Source organism: Leguminivora glycinivorella, chromosome 1 (assembly GCF_023078275.1).
Source record: "Leguminivora glycinivorella isolate SPB_JAAS2020 chromosome 1, LegGlyc_1.1, whole genome shotgun sequence".
In the NCBI taxonomy this organism is placed as follows: domain Eukaryota; kingdom Metazoa; phylum Arthropoda; class Insecta; order Lepidoptera; family Tortricidae; genus Leguminivora; species Leguminivora glycinivorella.
This window is the reverse complement of record NC_062971.1, coordinates 28,713,151-28,732,113: the sequence shown is the minus strand read 5'-3', so window position 1 is coordinate 28,732,113 and position 18,963 is coordinate 28,713,151. Positions and strand designations below refer to the sequence as shown.

Genomic DNA, 18,963 nt, shown 5'->3' with positions numbered 1-18,963 from the left:
TAGAATAGTAAGATAAGTAACAAAATGCACATATCTATACCGGTCACAAAAATACGCCTTAGATCGAAAGTGTTTCGTACAAGTATGTATATTTTTGTAGCAAAACATACAAAAGCGATCAAAGCGCTTGCGAATACATAGCTTCATTCTTACTTGACATTCTTCAGATGTGGTCACACAGTCTCTACATCAGATCAGTCTAAACGACGCTACGAAATAAGATAAACAGTGTAATAGGTATTTCACTCACATTTTTCACTCAGTGGTATATGGCTCCATGTCCACATCAGACCCTTTAGCACAACTTACTAGCGCGGTTTCAAGTATGGACTCGCTCGCGACAAGGCAAGTTGTGCTAGAGGGGCAGGCGTCGAATAAGTTTGTTTGAGGTTGACTTGTGACATAATTAACATAGCACATAACACGGAATGAGATAGCATTATGTTTATTTCCCCTCATTTCCCATGTGGTCCGAACCAATATGAATACAGCACTTTCAAAGCGATACATACCACTCTCTTATCTTGACCGTTGCTATGAAAGATTGAATCTTGATCTATATGATAATTCATGTATTATTTTATACAACAATTTAAAAAAAACTAATCGTTTACTCACGAAGGAATGTCATCAGTAGAAATTCTACATAGATTACAAGAAGATTATGTCTTAAGGTGGAAACCCATTACACCATATCATGCTATGACCGTGCTATGAACGTGTCAGGCACGGAATGTAACGCGACACGGATGGCTATGCCCACTACAACGTGTCCACATCATTTCATATCCGGGCATAACGAGTTAAGTGACCGTAGTGTCCGCGTATCATCCCCGTAGCATAGACGAGTATAGTGACCGTAGTGTCCGCGTATCATCCCCGTAGCATAGGCGAGTATAGTGACTGAAAGAAGTATGACAACGCGTGTATAACGTGCTTCAAACGGTCACCATACGCGGTTATACCCCGTTTGACCGCCTGCACGCACCGTTCTATCACCGTTGCGTGCCATTCACGGAGCGTTTCGACACCGGCAAAATATCCTCGCCGACAATATTTGACGGTCCGTGCATGGCACGCTACGGGTATGATCGGTGATGGAACGGGCTAGTATGCATAGCCTCATACTTTGTAATACAAAGAATATTTTTTTGTCTGACACGTTCATAGCACGGTCATAGCATGATATGGTGTAATGGGTTTCCACCTTTAGTCTTAACTTAAACATTGATATGGCAACATTTCACACAGTCACTAGGGGTATGGTAACCTAACTCTTACACTTTCAGTCGGTCTTATAATATTATGTAGAGACTCATTCTCAATACCGAATATGTAGGTATTTGTAACTTTTTATGGGATATCTCAGACATGTAAGCAATCATTTCATTATACTTACAGTACTTACACCTCGTGTGAACTGACAAATAATTACCGAGAGCCATTAATAATGTGTAGGTATGCGAATATTTTCTGCATTATCTTATTAGTTTTTTTTTGTTTTGTATTGAGGGTTAGCCGCCTTGGACGATAAAAACCAATCGACGACCAAAGCCACATAAAAAAAATCTTTTAAGTTTTGCTCAGATTCAGGACGATTTTTGTTTCATGTTTCTATTTAACTAGCGACCATCAGGCCGTCCTTTTTGCACTATTTGTGAGTGTCCTTTTTGCACTATTTGTTAATTAAGGGATTTTAAAAACCTGACACAAACTGCGTGTGTTTGTACCTACATAACCTACAGACTTTAAAATTTTAAGTTTTAACTAAATAAATAATAATAATAAATAAATAAATATTGGGGGACACCTTACACAGATCAACTTAGCCCCAAACTAAGCAAAGCTTGTACTATGGGTGCTAAGCGACGATATACATACTTAAATAGATAAATACATACTTATATATATAGAAAACATCCATGACTCAGGAACAAACATACATTTTATATATGTAGTGAATTGCCATACGATAAATAAATGACAACCTTATTTCGCAAATCGACATTAGACCAGATAGGTTTATATGTATGCGACGGTTACTTTATTAGTCACTTTTTGCTAAATATACCTACAGTTAAATTTTCTTATTTTCAACTTTAACGTTTTTGGTGACATCTAGTCCAAAGTATATTTTATGATCGTTTATATGTCTGAGATTAGTAGAAGTATAATATAGTAATAGTACTTTCTAAGATTCAAATAACTTACAGTAAATTTTACCTGAATAACTAATTGTTATTATAAGAAATTAACATATATTATAAAGGGCCATTTTATGACTTGTTAGTTCCGAGGTCATTTTAGGACATCACTACAACATTTAAATGGAATTCATGTCATGGTAACTTAGGCAAACTTATGACTAACAATCCATATAATCGGTATGCCCATTAACAGCGCTTTACTGTACATATATAAGTACATAACATTAATGTATTTTTAAACCAAACAGGCACATGTCATGTTGAAGAAAACACTTGATTAAAATAGGTTTAAAACATCAGATACATTAATACACAAATAAAACACTAACAGTACAATTTCAACAACACACGTGGACTGGACACGATGCAAAAGCTATTCGAACTAAAATCGCCTTTCTGCACGCTAGCCTACAGTCGCGTTTATTTACATTTACACAGTTACGCGACCAAATATATCTGAACACAGCTATACCAAGGATGATTTTATACAGGATTGACAATCTTCATACTAAAAATCGCACCTCGTTTTTTTAGCGCGCCTCGATCTTAACCACCACCACCACCACCACCAGCGCCACCTATAATGATGCCTTCACAATTCTTTTTTTTTCTAAATGTGTATTGACGTGATACCATCAAATTAAAATAATGAAATTCATTTGTTCGTATAAAAAAATAAAAACACGCAAAAAAAATTTTTTTTTTCCCTAGCCTATAATTGTGTCCCACTGCTGGGCAAAGGCCTCCCCTTTCTTCCGCCACTCACCACGATTTGCCGCCTGCTCTGGCCAGTCGCTGCAAAATGCGTCGAGGTCATCCCGCCATCTTTTCTTTGGCCTACCTCTGCCCCGGCTAATCTGTGGTGTCCAGTCGGTAGCCAATTTGGGGAAAATATGATTTTTCCCACTTCCATCCACTGCGAAACAGCACCATCTAGTTTTATCCCTAAAAATCCCTACATTTGAGGGGTACACTTTTTTGTATGGGCTTTGTCAGTCCCAGTATATATCGTCCTTGGCTATACCTATAGATATTATTGTTCGTGTATCTGGGTACGAAAAAATGCACAAACGCTTACGATAATATCGTTTTCGTCGCTATCTATCTCTATAGCTCTTTCGTATTGGCGCGGCAGAGCCAGACTGCGTTATTGGTAAGCCGTTCTTGTAACTAAATAAATTGGCTAAGCCGGCAGTGCAGATGTAACTGAACGCGACTGTTCAAAGAAAACTGTGTTGTATTTTCATTACGTTACTATTGGGCGTTACTTTTGATACTTAACAACCTTTCAATCAAGTAGTTTGTTAGCTGTTCTTTTAAATTATCAATTAACCATTAGGGTGGAGCGAAAAAACACTTTTCTGAAATTAGCAAACCTAATAGTTATCAATCAATGCCCCTTAGTCTATGAAGCCTTTGTGCAAATTTTCAGCTTTTTAAATCAACATATTCTGCCTCCGCATTAGGTTTGAAATTTTGAAAATCTCATACAAACCTGAAAATTCAACTTTTAGATAAAAAATGTTTTTCGGCAGTATTATGTTCAGTATACATTATTGATACATATTATTACAAGAAACTACCAAAAATTGCGAAAATAGCGTAAAAATCGCCAATTTTCAGTATTTTAGCGGCTATTTTGGCGAATGTACTGAAACTAGACAAACTTTGGCGATTCTTGACGCTATTTTCGCAACTTTTTGTAGTTTCTCATAATGATATGTATCAATAACATATACTAAACATAATACTGCCGAAATTATTTTTTTTATCTGAAAGTTGAATTTTAGGGTTTGTCTGAGTTCAAAATTTCAACCCTAATGCGGAGGCAGAAGATGTTGATTTAAAAAGCTGAAAATTTGCACAAAGGCTTCATAGAATAAGGGGCACTGATTGATAACTATTAGGTTTGCTAATTCCAGAAAAGTGTTTTTTCGCTCCACCCTATTAACCATAATACGCAAATCAAATTTTATCACTGGTCCGGGCTTGACACATAATGTGTATTTTTGTAGTAGGTAGTTGCGGACACCAATAATTTCATAGTCAGAAACACTATAATAAATTGATTCCGCAGGCACGCATCCCTTTTCATTCTGCATTACTGTATAGGTACCTACGTACAGTCAACCAATTAGAATCCTAGGCCACTCTGGAACCCTGTCGCATTGACACCTTGCTTTATTTGCTATAGAAGTCAGTTTGACTTTTACTGTGAAAGGGTTCTACAGTGGCCTAGGATTCAGATCGGTTGACTGTACGTGAATTACTCAAAAGTACGAATGTATACGTATTGTTGTTGATATTGTGGTTAACTTAAACATTCATGTAATCTAGTGCTAATAACAATCAAGCCTATACACATAATCGAGTAATTAAGATTTATTTATAATAATTACGTAAAATATAAATTTGTGAATAATAACAAATAACAATACAATTACGCCTCTTCGGCTGCCTAAAATTAAAGCATTAACCAAAATCTCCGAGATTCACAATTCGAGAAACAGTATGTCGAGGAGGTGAAATTATGATCAAATATAACACAATAAATACATCGCTATTAATGACAAATAGTTAAAGAGTATAAACATTTATAATCAATAAAGGCGTTTATAGAGATAATTAGATCCAATAAATACCGGCGAAGTCTTGTTTATAAAAAGAATCCGATACATTACTCCAGTTACATATTGTACGCTTACAAAATATGACATAAATGTGGTAATAAAATAAATATTTCTAACCTTTTTATCACCTTAAATATTGCCTGTCGTTAGTCAAATGACTTCGCTACGTCACTACACATTAATCTTAACCGTAATTAAAATTATCCTAGCTTTTATGACATCTTATATCTTATAATTGAACACTACAAATATTAAAGCAAACCAATTACCTTAAATAGGGAAATGTAAAGACGTAGAAAGAATAATAGCTATTTACAGCGTAGATATTGTATAATTATAAAAGTACTGAGATAAAAATCACTTAGTAAGAAAGCTTTGATAGGCAGAATAACTAGGTTTCGATTATTTCGCATAAGGTCTGACATGTTTCGTTCTACGTATAAAAGTAAGATTCTAATTACACCAGCAAGAGAGGTGCCTAAGTAACTACCATATAATTTTGAGTTCGACATCGTACTTACGAAGTGTTGTAACGGAAAATGTGACTAAAATAAATATTACGTACCTTGCATCGGTACAAGCTTCAAAAATATTGGGTACTTTACTTCCACTCTTCGTTTTTCTTTTAAAAGTTTAACGTTATGTTTATTTTACACACGCATGTCATTTCCTTTTAAAAATAAACCAAATCATGTACGTAATAATAAAATTACAACATAAAACCATGGCACAGCAGCACTTGTCAGTTCTTCAATACCATAATATAAAATGATTCCGAATAGTCACCACTTTCATAAAGCCCTACTGTTGCCATTATCCCAAATATCATCGATGTAAGTGCAATGACAATGCTGACGGTAGTAGTAGGTAACTATCGGAGGTATCCTACTCGTAATCTGAGCACTCGTTGTGCTAATTTCGTAAAATAGATTAATAATAGCCATAATTGCACTATAGTAGCCTATAGGCCGTCGCCAACATCAATGTTAATTACTATGCACACAAAAATTTCATTTCAACAAGATTTTTAAAGTCTGACATAAACTTAACAAACATAAAATCAAAGGAGTATTATTCGAGATTCTATTTGGGAATTCTTGAGATTTTCTGCGCGATTGAACTAAAGCTGCAATATTCAACGAGCTGAATGAAGAATCAACAATTCGTGCGTAGCACAGAGCTGCCGGGCGAGCGGGTATAGTGGGGGAGACTCACGGGTGCTAGTGGGGGAGACTCACGGCTGCTAGTGGGGGAGACTCACGGGTGCTAGCGGCGGCGGTTATAGCGGCTGCGCGGCGTCCTCGGGCAGCGCGTGCACGCGCGCCGACAGCAGGTTGTGCAGGATGAACACGGCCGGCTTCGGGCTGCCCTCCATGTCCAGCTCCTGACGACCAATTACAATACCATGTTAGCTTCAGCGACATTTTGTCACGCTTATACGCGCTAAGCTAGTGCCTATTCAGAGCAAACAAACTTATGTATCGTAGGGTGGCAGTTTCCGTTCAAATTATGACAAAACAAAGCAAAAAAAATAACTGGACTGTGTTTTCATTGACGAAGGGTTAAAAATGTGGCATTCCCTTGTCCTTTTACTGTGGTAAATATTTCCGAGCGACAACATGTCTCGCACTAAATAGTTGTTTTCTACAGAGTGCAGTACTGACTACGGTGTCATCATCTGTGAAGTGCAGCCACAGCGCCGAGCGGTCGTCGTCGGCGGAGGCTTTGAGCGCGTGCAGCGGGCGACGGTACAGCGCGCGCGCAGCCTCCCACATGAACACTGGCTGGAGACAGTACTCACCACGGTGTCGTCATCCGTGAAGTGCAGCCACAGCGCCGAGCGGTCGTCGTCGGCGGAGGCCTTGAGCGCGTGCAGCGGGCGGCGGTACAGCGCGCGCGCAGCCTCCCACATGAACACTGGCTAGAGACAGTACTCACCACGGTGTCGTCATCCGTGAAGTGCAGCCACAGCGCCGAGCGGTCGTCGTCGGCGGAGGCCTTGAGCGCGTGCAGCGGGCGGCGGTACAGCAGCCTGAACACTGTACTCACCACGGTGTCGTCATCCGTGAAGTGCAGCCACAGCGCGAGCGGTCGTCGCGGCGGTGAGCGCGCGCGCAGCCTCCCACATGAACACTGGCTAGAGACAGTACTCACCACGGTGTCGTCATCCGTGAAGTGCAGCCACAGCGCCGAGCGGTCGTCGTCGGCGGAGGCCTTGAGCGCGTGCAGCGGGCGGCGGTACAGCGCGCGCGCGCCGCCGCGGCCCAGCGAGCCCGCCGCCTCCCACACGCACACGCCGCCCGCACCCAGCGATAAACGCGCGCACGCGCCGCGGAAACGGCAACCTACAATCAATATCATACTCCCATCAGGTTTGCTGGTACGAAATTGCCTGTCACTGAGATTGCCATTATTGCCATTATTATAGAAAGCGATTGTTTATAGTAACATGGAAACTTGCATTGTTCGCTATTGCAGGGCAGATAAAAACAGTATAAACTTCACGCTTAAACAGCTAAACTGTTTGCATCCCTAGAATTTAAGTAGGAACTTTACTGCGAAAGTGGGATATAAAAATAAAGTCGTTTCGATACAAGTAGGTATCTCTCTGAAATTAACCTAAGAGTTAAAATTAAATCAAAATAAAACAGTCGGAAATTAATTAAGTTCGTAGACCGTATCGAAAAAGACCGTCAAAAAAAACAGCGAGTCGAAGATCAGGCCTATTACATTCAAAGTAATAATTAGCGGTGAAAACTCACGGAAGGTGAACTCGGGCTGGGCGCGCACGGCGCGGTGCGCGCCGTCGACGAGCGCGCCGGCGACGGCGGCCAGGTCGTGCGGCGTGTCGGCGCGCAGCGCGCGCACCGCCAGGCCGGCCGCCGTGCCGGCGCGCACGCCGAGCGCCGCGGCCCCTGCTCCGCCGCGCCGCCACCACGCCAGGCGCGTGGCCGCCAGCCCCAGCACCTCGCCCGCCGCGCACCACGCCTCCGCCGACCACGGCGCCGCCTCGTACAACCTGCACGAGTACATTCAGAGATATAAAGCTAAATTGAGTAGTTAGGCCGAGAAGTGTGTCCACGTGAGAGGGTAAAGTTGGGGCTGATGTCCCTCTCGCACTTATCGCCCCTGTCAAAATCGTTTGAATGACGTCATCGCTGTCATAATTTGGGGATACCGGTCAATATTCGAAGTTCCTACCGAATCTACTAATACCCAGTTAAAGTTTTTTTTAATTGCGGAAATCTTTGGTTTTATGGCTTCATAATAATGACTTACCGATTCGTTACAAGGTGTTAATACCCTTGCCTCGATATAACACAAAAATAATTTAAGAAGTTTATAAACTTAGTTATCATACAGGTAAAAAATTTAGGGCTCTGGATATTCGTTACTACCCGCCGATCCGTGCGCCCGGCCCCTTAGCCCAGGCGGTGCTAAGCGTCCGAACTACCCAAACCCGCCGAAGTCCGTTCCCGTGTAGTGCCGTTCGCGCGTGTAGTGCCGAATCGGCGTTCGGGGCCGGACGGCCGGACGCACGGACTTCGACACCGTTCGGGTATTGAACACACGAGGCGGCCGCCGGCGGACCGATCGACTTATTGCCGTGCCGGTTTGTATTTAAAAAATAGGTGAAATTTAAAATTTATATTAATTTAGCGAACGAATACGAATTGGTTTTATACATACTTACTCGTTTTATTTTGATCAATAACGTGTTAACTATATTTTTTGTACTTGTTCCCGTTACGTTGTAGGCTACTCGTACAGATTAGATAATATGGTGATATTCAATACAAATATTACAAACGTATTCCTATTCCTATAGGTCCATAATTCGCCAGGCACACTAGTCTACTGGTTTTTTTTTTTTCAATAAAGTTGCTTAAGACAATTGCGAAAAGTAGAGCTTAATGGACTTTATTTGTCTCTAGGGTAACTAATAGAAGTCTAAACAGGGTATTGGTTTGTGTGAAAAATACTAAATATATTAGTTCTATTAATTGATTGTTTTATAATGTTCATGGTGCCTTACTATAGGGACCATACCACCTATAGTATAGTTATATCTATGTCTCATAGTTGTAAAATAAATAAATAAATATTGGGGACATTACACATATCGACTTAGCCCCAAACTAAGCAAAGCTTGTACTATGGGTGCTAAGCGACGATATACATACTTAAATAGATAAATACATAACTATGGAAACGGATTATATCGCGTAAGGTCAGTGTGGAGAAGACCGTCTACCCGGAAAGACCGTCTATTGACTATAACTTTTTGTTTATATATCTAGGCCTCTCACACCTCTGGAGGTATAGTAGTTTTTCATCCTTAATCCATTGGTCTTCAATACATATCCCTAGGACGAACACTAGTTAACAATAAACTTGTTTCTCGTTTCGAACTCGAACATCAAGTTCAACATGGTTCCGCAAAAAAATAAAATAAAATAGAAGCAGTCGGAATATTTGTATATCATGTATGTAACGCAGTCATTTAATAACCGTTATTTCTGACTAGTACTATTATTCTACTCAAAACGCGCTCAATTTCTAGTTTTATGTTCTGAAATATGTAACTTAGAAATTGTGCCTAGTCAGAAAGTCCGGCATAAAAGAGAAAGGCAAGACCGGCATATGATAAACAAGGAGTTGCCAACCTTTTTTAGGCTTTATTAGAAATAAGTTGAGTCTAAACAATATCAATATATAGGTACGTTTTTGGCTTATGATAGTTGTACCGTTTTTAGGGTTCCGTAGTCAACTAGGAACCCTTATAGTTTCGCCATGTCTGTCCGTCCGTCCGTCCGTCCGTCCGCGGATAATCTCAGTAACCGTAAGCACCAGAAAGCTGAAATTCGGTACCAATATGTATATCAATCACGCCAACAAAGTGCAAAAATAAAAAATGGAAAAAAATGTTTTATTAGGGTACCCCCCCCCCTACATGTAAAGTGGGGGCGGATTTTTTTTTCATTCCAACCCCAACGTGTGATATATTGTTGGATAGGTATTTAAAAATGAATAAGGGTTTACTAAGATCGTTTTTTGATAATATTAATATTTTCGGAAATAATCGCTCCTAAAGGAAAAAAAAGTGCGTCCCCCCCCTCTAACTTTTGAACCATTATGTTAAAAAATATGAAAAAAATCACAAAAGTAGAACTTTATAAAGACTTTCTAGGAAAATTATCTTGAACTTGATAGGTTTAGTAGTTTTTGAGAAAAATACGGAAAACTACGGAACCCTACACTGAGCGTGGCCCGACACGCTCTTGGCCGGTTTTTGATTTTAACTTCGAAATACAGTTTTGGTAATGATTCGTATGGTGTTACTAAAATCATTCAAAAGTATTAAGTAAAAATAAAATATATGTGACATGGTTGTGAAAAATGATAAGAGGTGAAGTAAGCCTACACTGCATTATTCATCATCAGATTTAAGTTGGTAGAATTATCGGAAGCTCTAACCGTTTTTAGGGTTCCGTAGTCAACTAGGAACCCTTATAGTTTCGCCATGTCTGTCTGTCCGTCCGTCCGTCCGTCCGTCCGTCCGTCCGTCCGTCCGTCCGTCCGTCCGTCCGTCCGTCCGTCCGTCCGTCCGTCCGTCCGTCCGTCCGTCCGTCCGTCCGTCCGTCCGTCCGTCCATCCGCGGATAATCTCAGTAACCGTTAGCACTAGAAAGCTGAAATTTGGTACCAATATGTATATCAATCACGCCAACAAAGTGCAAAAATAAAAAATGTTTTATTAGGGTACCCCCCTACATGTAAAGTGGGGGCTGATATTTTTTTTCATTCCAACCCCAACATGTGATATATTGTTGGATAGGTATTTAAAAATGAATAAGGGTTTACTAAGATCGTTTTTTGATAATATTAATATTTTCGGAAATAATCGCTCCTAAATGAAAAAAAAGTGCGTCCCCCCCCTCTAACTTTTGAACCATATGTTTAAAAAATATGAAAAAAATCACAAAAGTAGAACTTTATAAAGACTTTCTAGGAAAATTGTTTTGAACTTGATAGGTTTGGTAGTTTTTGAGAAAAATACGGAAAACTACGGAACCCTACACTGAGCGTGGCCCGACACGCTCTTGGCCGGTTTTTTATTATTAGATTGTGCAACATGCGGTGACAAATATTTCAAAAGAGAGTAGGGTTTCAAGTTGGTTATTATTTTTTCAGTACAGATGGTCGTTTTATTACGCACTAGTGCGAGAAGTGGTTCATTATATTGCCAGGTCGAAACTTCGGAGGCTCATCTGTACTGAAAAACGTCGTACGATACACGTGCGAAAAGTAAATTCGTAACTCGTGTCGATTTAAAACACTCCCTTCGGTCGTGTTTTAATTTATCGCCACTCGTTTCGAACTTCCTTTTTTACGCACTTGTATCGTAATGTACTATTATAATCAGCATTACCCAACCGTATGGGTACCCTTTAAAACGGTTTTGACACTTTTGACCGACTATTTTACGGCTACCCGACCGTTAATTGACATTGCTGGCTGTCACTTTGACAAAAAGTCGTCATGGGTGTCGTCAATAGGTTTTCGGAGGTGGTAGCTCAGGTAGGTGGTAACTCTGGTAGTAACTATAGAAAAACCAAGCATTGCTAAGAAATGTTACCAAACCAATTCACGACATGTTAATATCCTATTACTTTTTCTTAATAAAAAAGTTTCAAAAACAGATAAGTAGTTGGATTTATATGAGTCTGTAATATCGTGACTAAATTGTATCGCAGGTGTTCGTTGTAAAAACAGTATTATGCAATATCTGGACCTGAAAAGAAAAGGTTATGAACCCCATCTACGGGACTTATGCCGGTCTTGCCTTATAAATAGAAAAATGCTTATATGTTCAAAATTTTAACATTATTTTATTAATTATCTAGCACATTCTGCCCTGTTATTACGTAAAATAACAATGATCATGATTTTGGAACCTAGTCTCATATGAAATTACGCGACAACAAGCACTAGACGGTCTTTCTGTACTCATCGCGGGAGGACGGTCAACCCGCCGAGCCTTGTAAATAGTACATTACATCAGAGGCCGGGAAAATGAGGATTTCCGGCCAAGTGGGTATATACGGCCGAGCGAGCGTGCGAGCGAGGCTGGATAGGGATACGAGGCCGGGAATCCGTTTTCACGCCGAGGCATGTATAGTGCTTTTCTCAAACATACAATGAAATAAATAAAAAATGCTCTAAAGGACAATATTTTATAAAAAAAAGTTACTTTGCAGGCCTAGGCCTAAAAAATAATATGAAATCCCTTTACAGTCCTCTCGAGTTGTTGCGCCCAAAAAGCGATACTTCCCAGCCCATTTTAAGGAACGTAAAGACAATATTTCATTGCATGTTTGAGAAAATGTGATTTTTATGACTTAAAAGTACCTTATTTCACCAAAATATTATAAAAGCTTTGTAAAATATAATATTTGCTATCTCATAGTACCATGCGCATTACGCCAGACTACATTAATTATAGAGTTTTATCCACTCAAACTTTATTTCAAATAAACTATGCCGGTCTTGCCCGCACTGACCTTATCCTGAATTTACTATTCATCCCGACATTTCGAACACTTTACAGCGTCCTTGGTCAACGGGTGACACTCAGTTTCCACAGTTTTATTTCATAAATATCTTTCAAATTAAGGAAATGTATTTGAACTATCGAGTTATTTGTTTTTATCTAAGAAGTTAGTAGAATTAACGTCGCATGAGAAGACAAAGGTAATAATAATGACTTGTGGGCGGCACAATAACCAATAACCGTGGTGATTTTTACTGATAATAATGACACTCAAACCTCACACTCGGCTTCCCTTTGACATGGACAAACCTTTTGTTTGAAAAGTTCTAGATGTAGCCGCGCTGTTTTACAAATACCTAGTTAAGAATGGTATTTTTTTTTTTTTTTTGGAGGGAACCACTTTGAAGTGAATATGTATCCATAGTCCTGGTTCTTAACTTGAGCTAGTCGGATAGGGTGTGACAAAAAGCATGAGACTTGACATGTATATAGATAACTTACAAACACTTAACAGAAAAAAATAAAAGTACGCAGACGCCGAAGTGTCAATGTTTCCCCTCTTTTCCCTAAACGCTAAAAATGGGATATAATAGTGGGGGAAAGAGATTGACTCCTCGGCGTGTTTCTACTTCTATTTATTCTTATGAACGTCAAAGCTACATAGCACATGCACATGCATACCAAGTTTCATGCTTTCTGACATCATAATAATTTAGGCCACTGAAAACGCGTGCCCTATATAATAATACCTAAAATGTAAAACATGGAAAAAAATCGAGTAGTTAAAATTTGTCCCCCAGTCACAATTGCTCCGCTGTCCCTTTCTCGTTTTAGTTATTAAGGTTTTATCATTTTTGGTTCTTTAAACTGATTTTCATATTCGCTTGAACCAAGAACGCGAACGATCATCAAGCATCACTAATATCACTATACGTCGAGAACGGATCGGACCCGCGGGTTTTTAGAGTCCGTCGATCCGGACACACGGACTACACGGGTACCCGGACCTTAATTACACGGTCCCTAATTACCCGTTCCAAACGGGCCAGAAATCCGGATTCGTGTAACACGGGAACGGATACCCGGCAACGGGTACACGAAACACGGACGCGACCGGGAGCCCTAGTAAAAATACTATTACTATAGTAATCTCTTTTCTCTTTAACACTGGTCACACGTGCGAGAAGGACACGAGCCCCAACTTTGACCCTCTCATGTGGACACACTTTTGCTAGTCTGACAAGAACGCCTTTCTGCACCAGTGTCCAGTGATAAGGTTCAATTTTAGTATTGCAAAAAAAGTGTGAGCTCAGTCCCTATTGAAGGTGCCTGCACGACACCGACACTAACGTACGCACGGAGTTCGCCTCTGAGACGTCGAGCTCTTCAGATCTGTACCCCCTTATTCATAAACTTTCACTAATGTTATCGAGCTGATAAAGTTCGTTTGCCCCTTTTCGACGTATCGGTGCGATAGTGAGGGACGGACGAATTTTATCGGCTCGATAACTTTAGTGTACGTTTATGTATAAGGGGGTTAGTATGTAACTTTCACGATAAATTGAAAACTGTGCGACACGACTCCGTATATTTAAGTTCGGCCTTATTATCCAAAATCGTAATAAGTATAATCGCTTTAGTCGGCAGATTGATCTGTTGGTGGTTGAGTCACATGACCGTTGAAATGCAATTCATGCTAGAGAGTCAGAACGTCTGTCCTTTCCTCTCAATAAATTATAAAAGATCTCTATTTAGATTTAACAACAATTCATAACAAAAAGATACTGTCTCAATTAATCTGTACCTTAACTCTCGGTCTGTGATAGCTACAAAGGTAGGTTGCCATCCCTCTGCTTCGTCTGAACTGTCGGAGCCACCAGATGCGCTGATCTATAAAGTAAAAATTCAATACTTCACCACTGATTACAAAAATGACCGTACAGCTTATATCATATTCATATCATCTTCAAAATCCACTCTGAACTGAACGACTAAAATTGTGTCGAAACTATGTATAAGGGTTTGACTACGAAACTCTCAAAATGATAAGAAATATAGCTCGTCAAACAGTAACAGTAGAACAAACACTGACATGATCCACATCAAGCTGGCGCGCGGCGCGCCAGCAATCCAGCATAACGCACGTCGCCTAGCAACGCGGCGGCCCTGCGGCGCACTGTATCACATACAGAAACTGTCGGGCTTCGTATCAAAACCGAGACTTACATGATCCATAGCGGGGCGGCGCGCCAGCCATCCGGCGTAGCGCACGTCGCCTAGCAACGCGCGCAGGCGAGGACGCGCGCGAGCCAGCGCGGCGCGGGCGGCCCGGCGCGCCGCCGCGTGCAGCGCGCGGTGCCAGCCCGCCGCGCCCGCCGCGTCGCCCGCGCGCAGCGCCAGCGCGTGCACGCCGTCCGGCGAGTACACCTCGATAGTGCGCTCCTCTGCAACAACACACACGCACGTTTAAAGCACGCACGATAAATAAGACTCACTGACAAAAAAATTTGAGCTGACTTACACGGTACGAGACCTCGAATGTGAGTTTCATTACAATGAGTCATTTGATCAATATAGAATGTATCGTCGAAATGTACGTATCTAAACTGAGCCTTGCGGAAGTATGGCGTTAGCTCGTGGAGGCACTTTAACTAGCATTTACCAGGGTCATGATGGCGCAGGTTCTTGGCTACACAGGCCAGCAGCAGCGGCACATAGCGGGTGTCGGCGCGGCGGCGGCGCGGTGACGGTGAAGCTTCCGCCATGTAGCCGCGCTGCAGCTCCCAGTCCACCTCACTAATGATCAAGGCCTTGCGGAAGTATGGCGTCACTTCTCGGAGATAATTCACTAGAGATAGTATTTACCGGGGTCATGATGACGCAGGTTCTTGGCCACACAGGCCATCAGCAGCGGCACATAGCGGGTGTCGGCGCGGCGGCGGCGCGGTGACGGCGGCGACGGCGGCGCCTCTGCCATGTAGCCGCGCTGCAGCTCCCAGCCCACCTCGCTGATGATCGACGCCTTGCGGAAGTATGGCGTCACTTCTCGGAGGTATTTTACTGGAAAAAGTAAATCAAAATGTTAATTTTTAATGAGGCCTGCTTAAAAACTATTTTGACAGCTATTAAAGAATAAAGAGGAAATAAAATGCATACTACTAAAAACTCATAAAACCAGTTTTTGTTATTGAGCTGAGTGTCTCGGATTGTTCTCTGTTTCTCTAATGTTCTTGAAATATTGGCTGCACATAGCTGCATCAGGGAGCATCTACAAACTGCCATAGTTCCAAATTCTAAGGTTTAGTAGATGTATTCATATTGCCATACTTATGCCACTTTTTGAACTGAACACTCTTACTAGTGATTGTAACCACATTCATGAGAACCAAGGGAGAGGTAATTTAAGGCAATAGAGAATTGTGTTACTAATGAGTTATATTGTTACCAGTGACATCATAATTTGCCCTAACTTGGCTCATATTTTTAAGTCCCATTATTTGCAATTTTATTCAGATGGTTTTGCAACAGGGAAGTTCATTGTTTAAATATTTTTTATTTTTTCTTTTAACTTTTGAATGTGCTTTTATTGTTTTATATGACTGTGTTGTATGTTGTTTATCACGAATAAATGATTGATTTATGATTTATGAAATACATAAAACATGTGTTTGAATAACCATGTTTAATTTTGTGAGTCAATTAAGATACAACAACATAGCAAAATGTTTCAATGAATGAATGTTTCTACACTTCAAATATGCTCTCCTGACTCGCAATAATTAGTAAGCATTTACCAGCAGTTCTCGAAAAGTTTGTACAAAAATTAACGAAAAAGTTAAATTTGTTTTTATTATTCCTATTTTGTTACCAAGATTTTTTTGATGAATTGAGATTTAAGTAAGTTTTATTTCGTCATTAAGGTTCTCTAGTATCTATATTTTCTTAATTATATCAATTATCCAGTATATATCTTACGAAAGTCAAAATATGATCAATTAAAATTTGTCCTGGCTATGTACAAAGTTGCCGGGAATTGCTCTTACAGTGACCTCACCAAGCTTCAATTGCCATTACTTTTATTAGAGTTAATTGATCAATCTAGATGAATGACCAGTATGACTAGTACTGGGACACACACACTGAAAATAGAAATTCAAAATTGGTAATTTGATTTAGAATATTTTTATTAGAACATTAATATGAACTTTAGTGACACTTAGTTGGGTCAATAATCCTCCTAATAACCTGGTTTAATTTTATATAACTTCCCACAAATTTATACCCATTTAAAAAATCCTTTTCTAGTAAACGGGTGTTGTTTTTAGTTAAGGGGATTCTTAGGCCTCTTTGTAAGTGTTCCCTAATATATAAATGGAACTGTTTGATGTTATATGCTCAATTGCTTAGACAAACAATTAAAAAGTTTAAGAGAATTTATTGAATGTCTCTGTCCTGAAAGTAAATAAGGGTTTGATTCATTCAAAATTATCTTGTTGAATAAAATCACTATACAGCATAAGCTAGCAGAGGACAACGTAATTTAGTTTAACTGTGACAAAACATTACACTTTGTTAGTTTAACCTGGCTGAAATATTTTAATTAGCAGGACTATATGACTTACCTTCCAACTGAACCATTTTGCCAGCTCTTTTCAGAGCCTTCACAGCTTCTTCATGTGTAGCATCCTTAAGATCCTCTCCGTTGACTGACAAGATAGCATCACCAACATACAACTGTTCAGTGAGGTCTGCTGCCATGCCTTTGAATATTTTTGATATTAATATGGGCATATTGTTTTCTATTCCACCCTTAATTGATATTCCGAGCCCATTGTTGTCAGATTTAACCACTTGCACTAGTCGTTTTTGATTCGCGATCGCTTCCGGCACTTCGGTGAAGTCACTGTTGGGTGTTTCGACATTGTTATTGTTGAGAGTGCCATTGAGAGTTGTGGTCGCATCGTACCCGTCGTCCAGGCACACGCTGAAGTAGTCGTCCTCCAGGGAGCAGTGCACCCGGTACCACACCCCGCGCACCAGCGTCTCCAGCAGGCCCGACCGCCCGCAAGTCGCGTTGGGGCTGTCGCTGCCCCCGCTCGAACCGCCGTTCTCAACCATTATTCCAATTACCTATGTTATGATGAGCAAGAATCAAACTACGCAACACTAAAAACACAAATGAGCACGCACTTAGTTCATAGTCCTCGGCCCATTTTCTTCGCAATTAACTAATACATAGCGGAATATTAATAAATAATTCGAAATACATTTTCATTGCACAATCAATATACAACACAAACTTGTCATTCTGTATACTCCAATACGATCTCGTACTCTGTCGTACTCGTTTTATTAATGGTTTTATTTTAGCCCGCATCAATCAGTAGCGCTAGTGATTGACTGAGGTGACGTTTATAGAGGTACCTTTGTGTAAAATGAGTAACTCTACAAAATAGCCATAAAATGACTAGAATTTCATTCCGATAATCATATTTTAAACTGTAATAATATAAGAAATAAAAAATTGGTTGTCTGTAAAGTCGGTTTACGGACGGTAGTTTAACGTGATAACGTCAAACCACCGTCAAACATTAAGCTAGGAACATACTACGCGGACGTCCGTCGTAAAACGACCGCGACCGCGACCTATCAGTGTGCACGGAACAAAACATCCAGAGAGCCAGATTTCGATCGGACGTCCGTGCGCTCTGTTTTCATTCCGATCACAGCGGCCAAAGGGCAGCTTTCTTAAACGTTATTCATGATACTCCACAAACAATAACATATAGACCCATTACTGGATCTCGCTTGGAATCATTCAAAAATGAAATTCTACATAGTTTGTCTATAATACCATTTTCGCATTATGACTGTAATCATTTGTATCAAGATGTTTTCAATGTAATTCTTAATCAATTTAATAACAATTTCAAAGTGAAATCTATTAGTGGGTCAAAAGTTAAAACAAAGTTTAGTGAATGGGCTACTGTAGGTATTCACAAAAGTAGAAAAAGACTTTATGAACTTTATGGTGAGAGAGAGCTGAACAAGAATTCAGAATTCCTGGACTATGTAAGAAACTACTCAAGAATCTTCAAGAAAGTGTGTTTAACTGCCAAGAAAAACTTTATTAGTTCTAAATTGAAAGCGTCGGACAACAAAGTGAAAACAACTTGGAGTATTATAAATAAAGAAGCTGGTAAATGTAAATCACGCGATTGTCAAGTCAACATTGTATCAGATAATCAACAAATAGTGTCGAACAGCGATGTTGCCTCGGCATTCGAAGATTATTTCTCAAATATAGCCGTTAACACCACAAAATGTTTACATTCTTCTGCGGCTCAAGCCCATTCATTACTTTGTGCTAATGTTAAGAAATGTAATAATTCATTTGAATTTAGTCAAGTAGACTCTGTAAATATTGTTAAAACATTCAAGTCACTCAATTTAAAGAAAACGGAAGACTTATGGGGAACATCAGTTAAAGTAATTAGTCATGTCATAGATATAATAGCACCTTACTTGGCCGTAATATATAATATTTCAATTTCACAAGGCACCTTTCCAGA

General features: G+C 40.0%; 1 protein-coding gene across 1 annotated transcript; it reads right to left on the bottom strand.

Annotated features, from left to right (window-relative positions):
* Nucleotides 1–4,034: 4,034 nt before the first annotated feature.
* On the bottom strand, nucleotides 4,035–17,755 carry LOC125227011 (beta-1-syntrophin). Its single transcript, XM_048131204.1, has 7 exons — nucleotides 17,014–17,755; nucleotides 15,257–15,451; nucleotides 14,618–14,835; nucleotides 14,196–14,281; nucleotides 7,600–7,856; nucleotides 6,992–7,182; nucleotides 4,035–6,221 (listed from the first exon to the last, which is right to left on the bottom strand). The coding sequence occupies exons 1-7, from the start codon at nucleotides 17,507–17,509 to the stop codon at nucleotides 6,117–6,119; spliced, it is 1,548 nt and encodes a 515-aa protein (XP_047987161.1). The 5' UTR covers nucleotides 17,510–17,755; the 3' UTR covers nucleotides 4,035–6,116.
* Nucleotides 17,756–18,963: the final 1,208 nt, after the last annotated feature.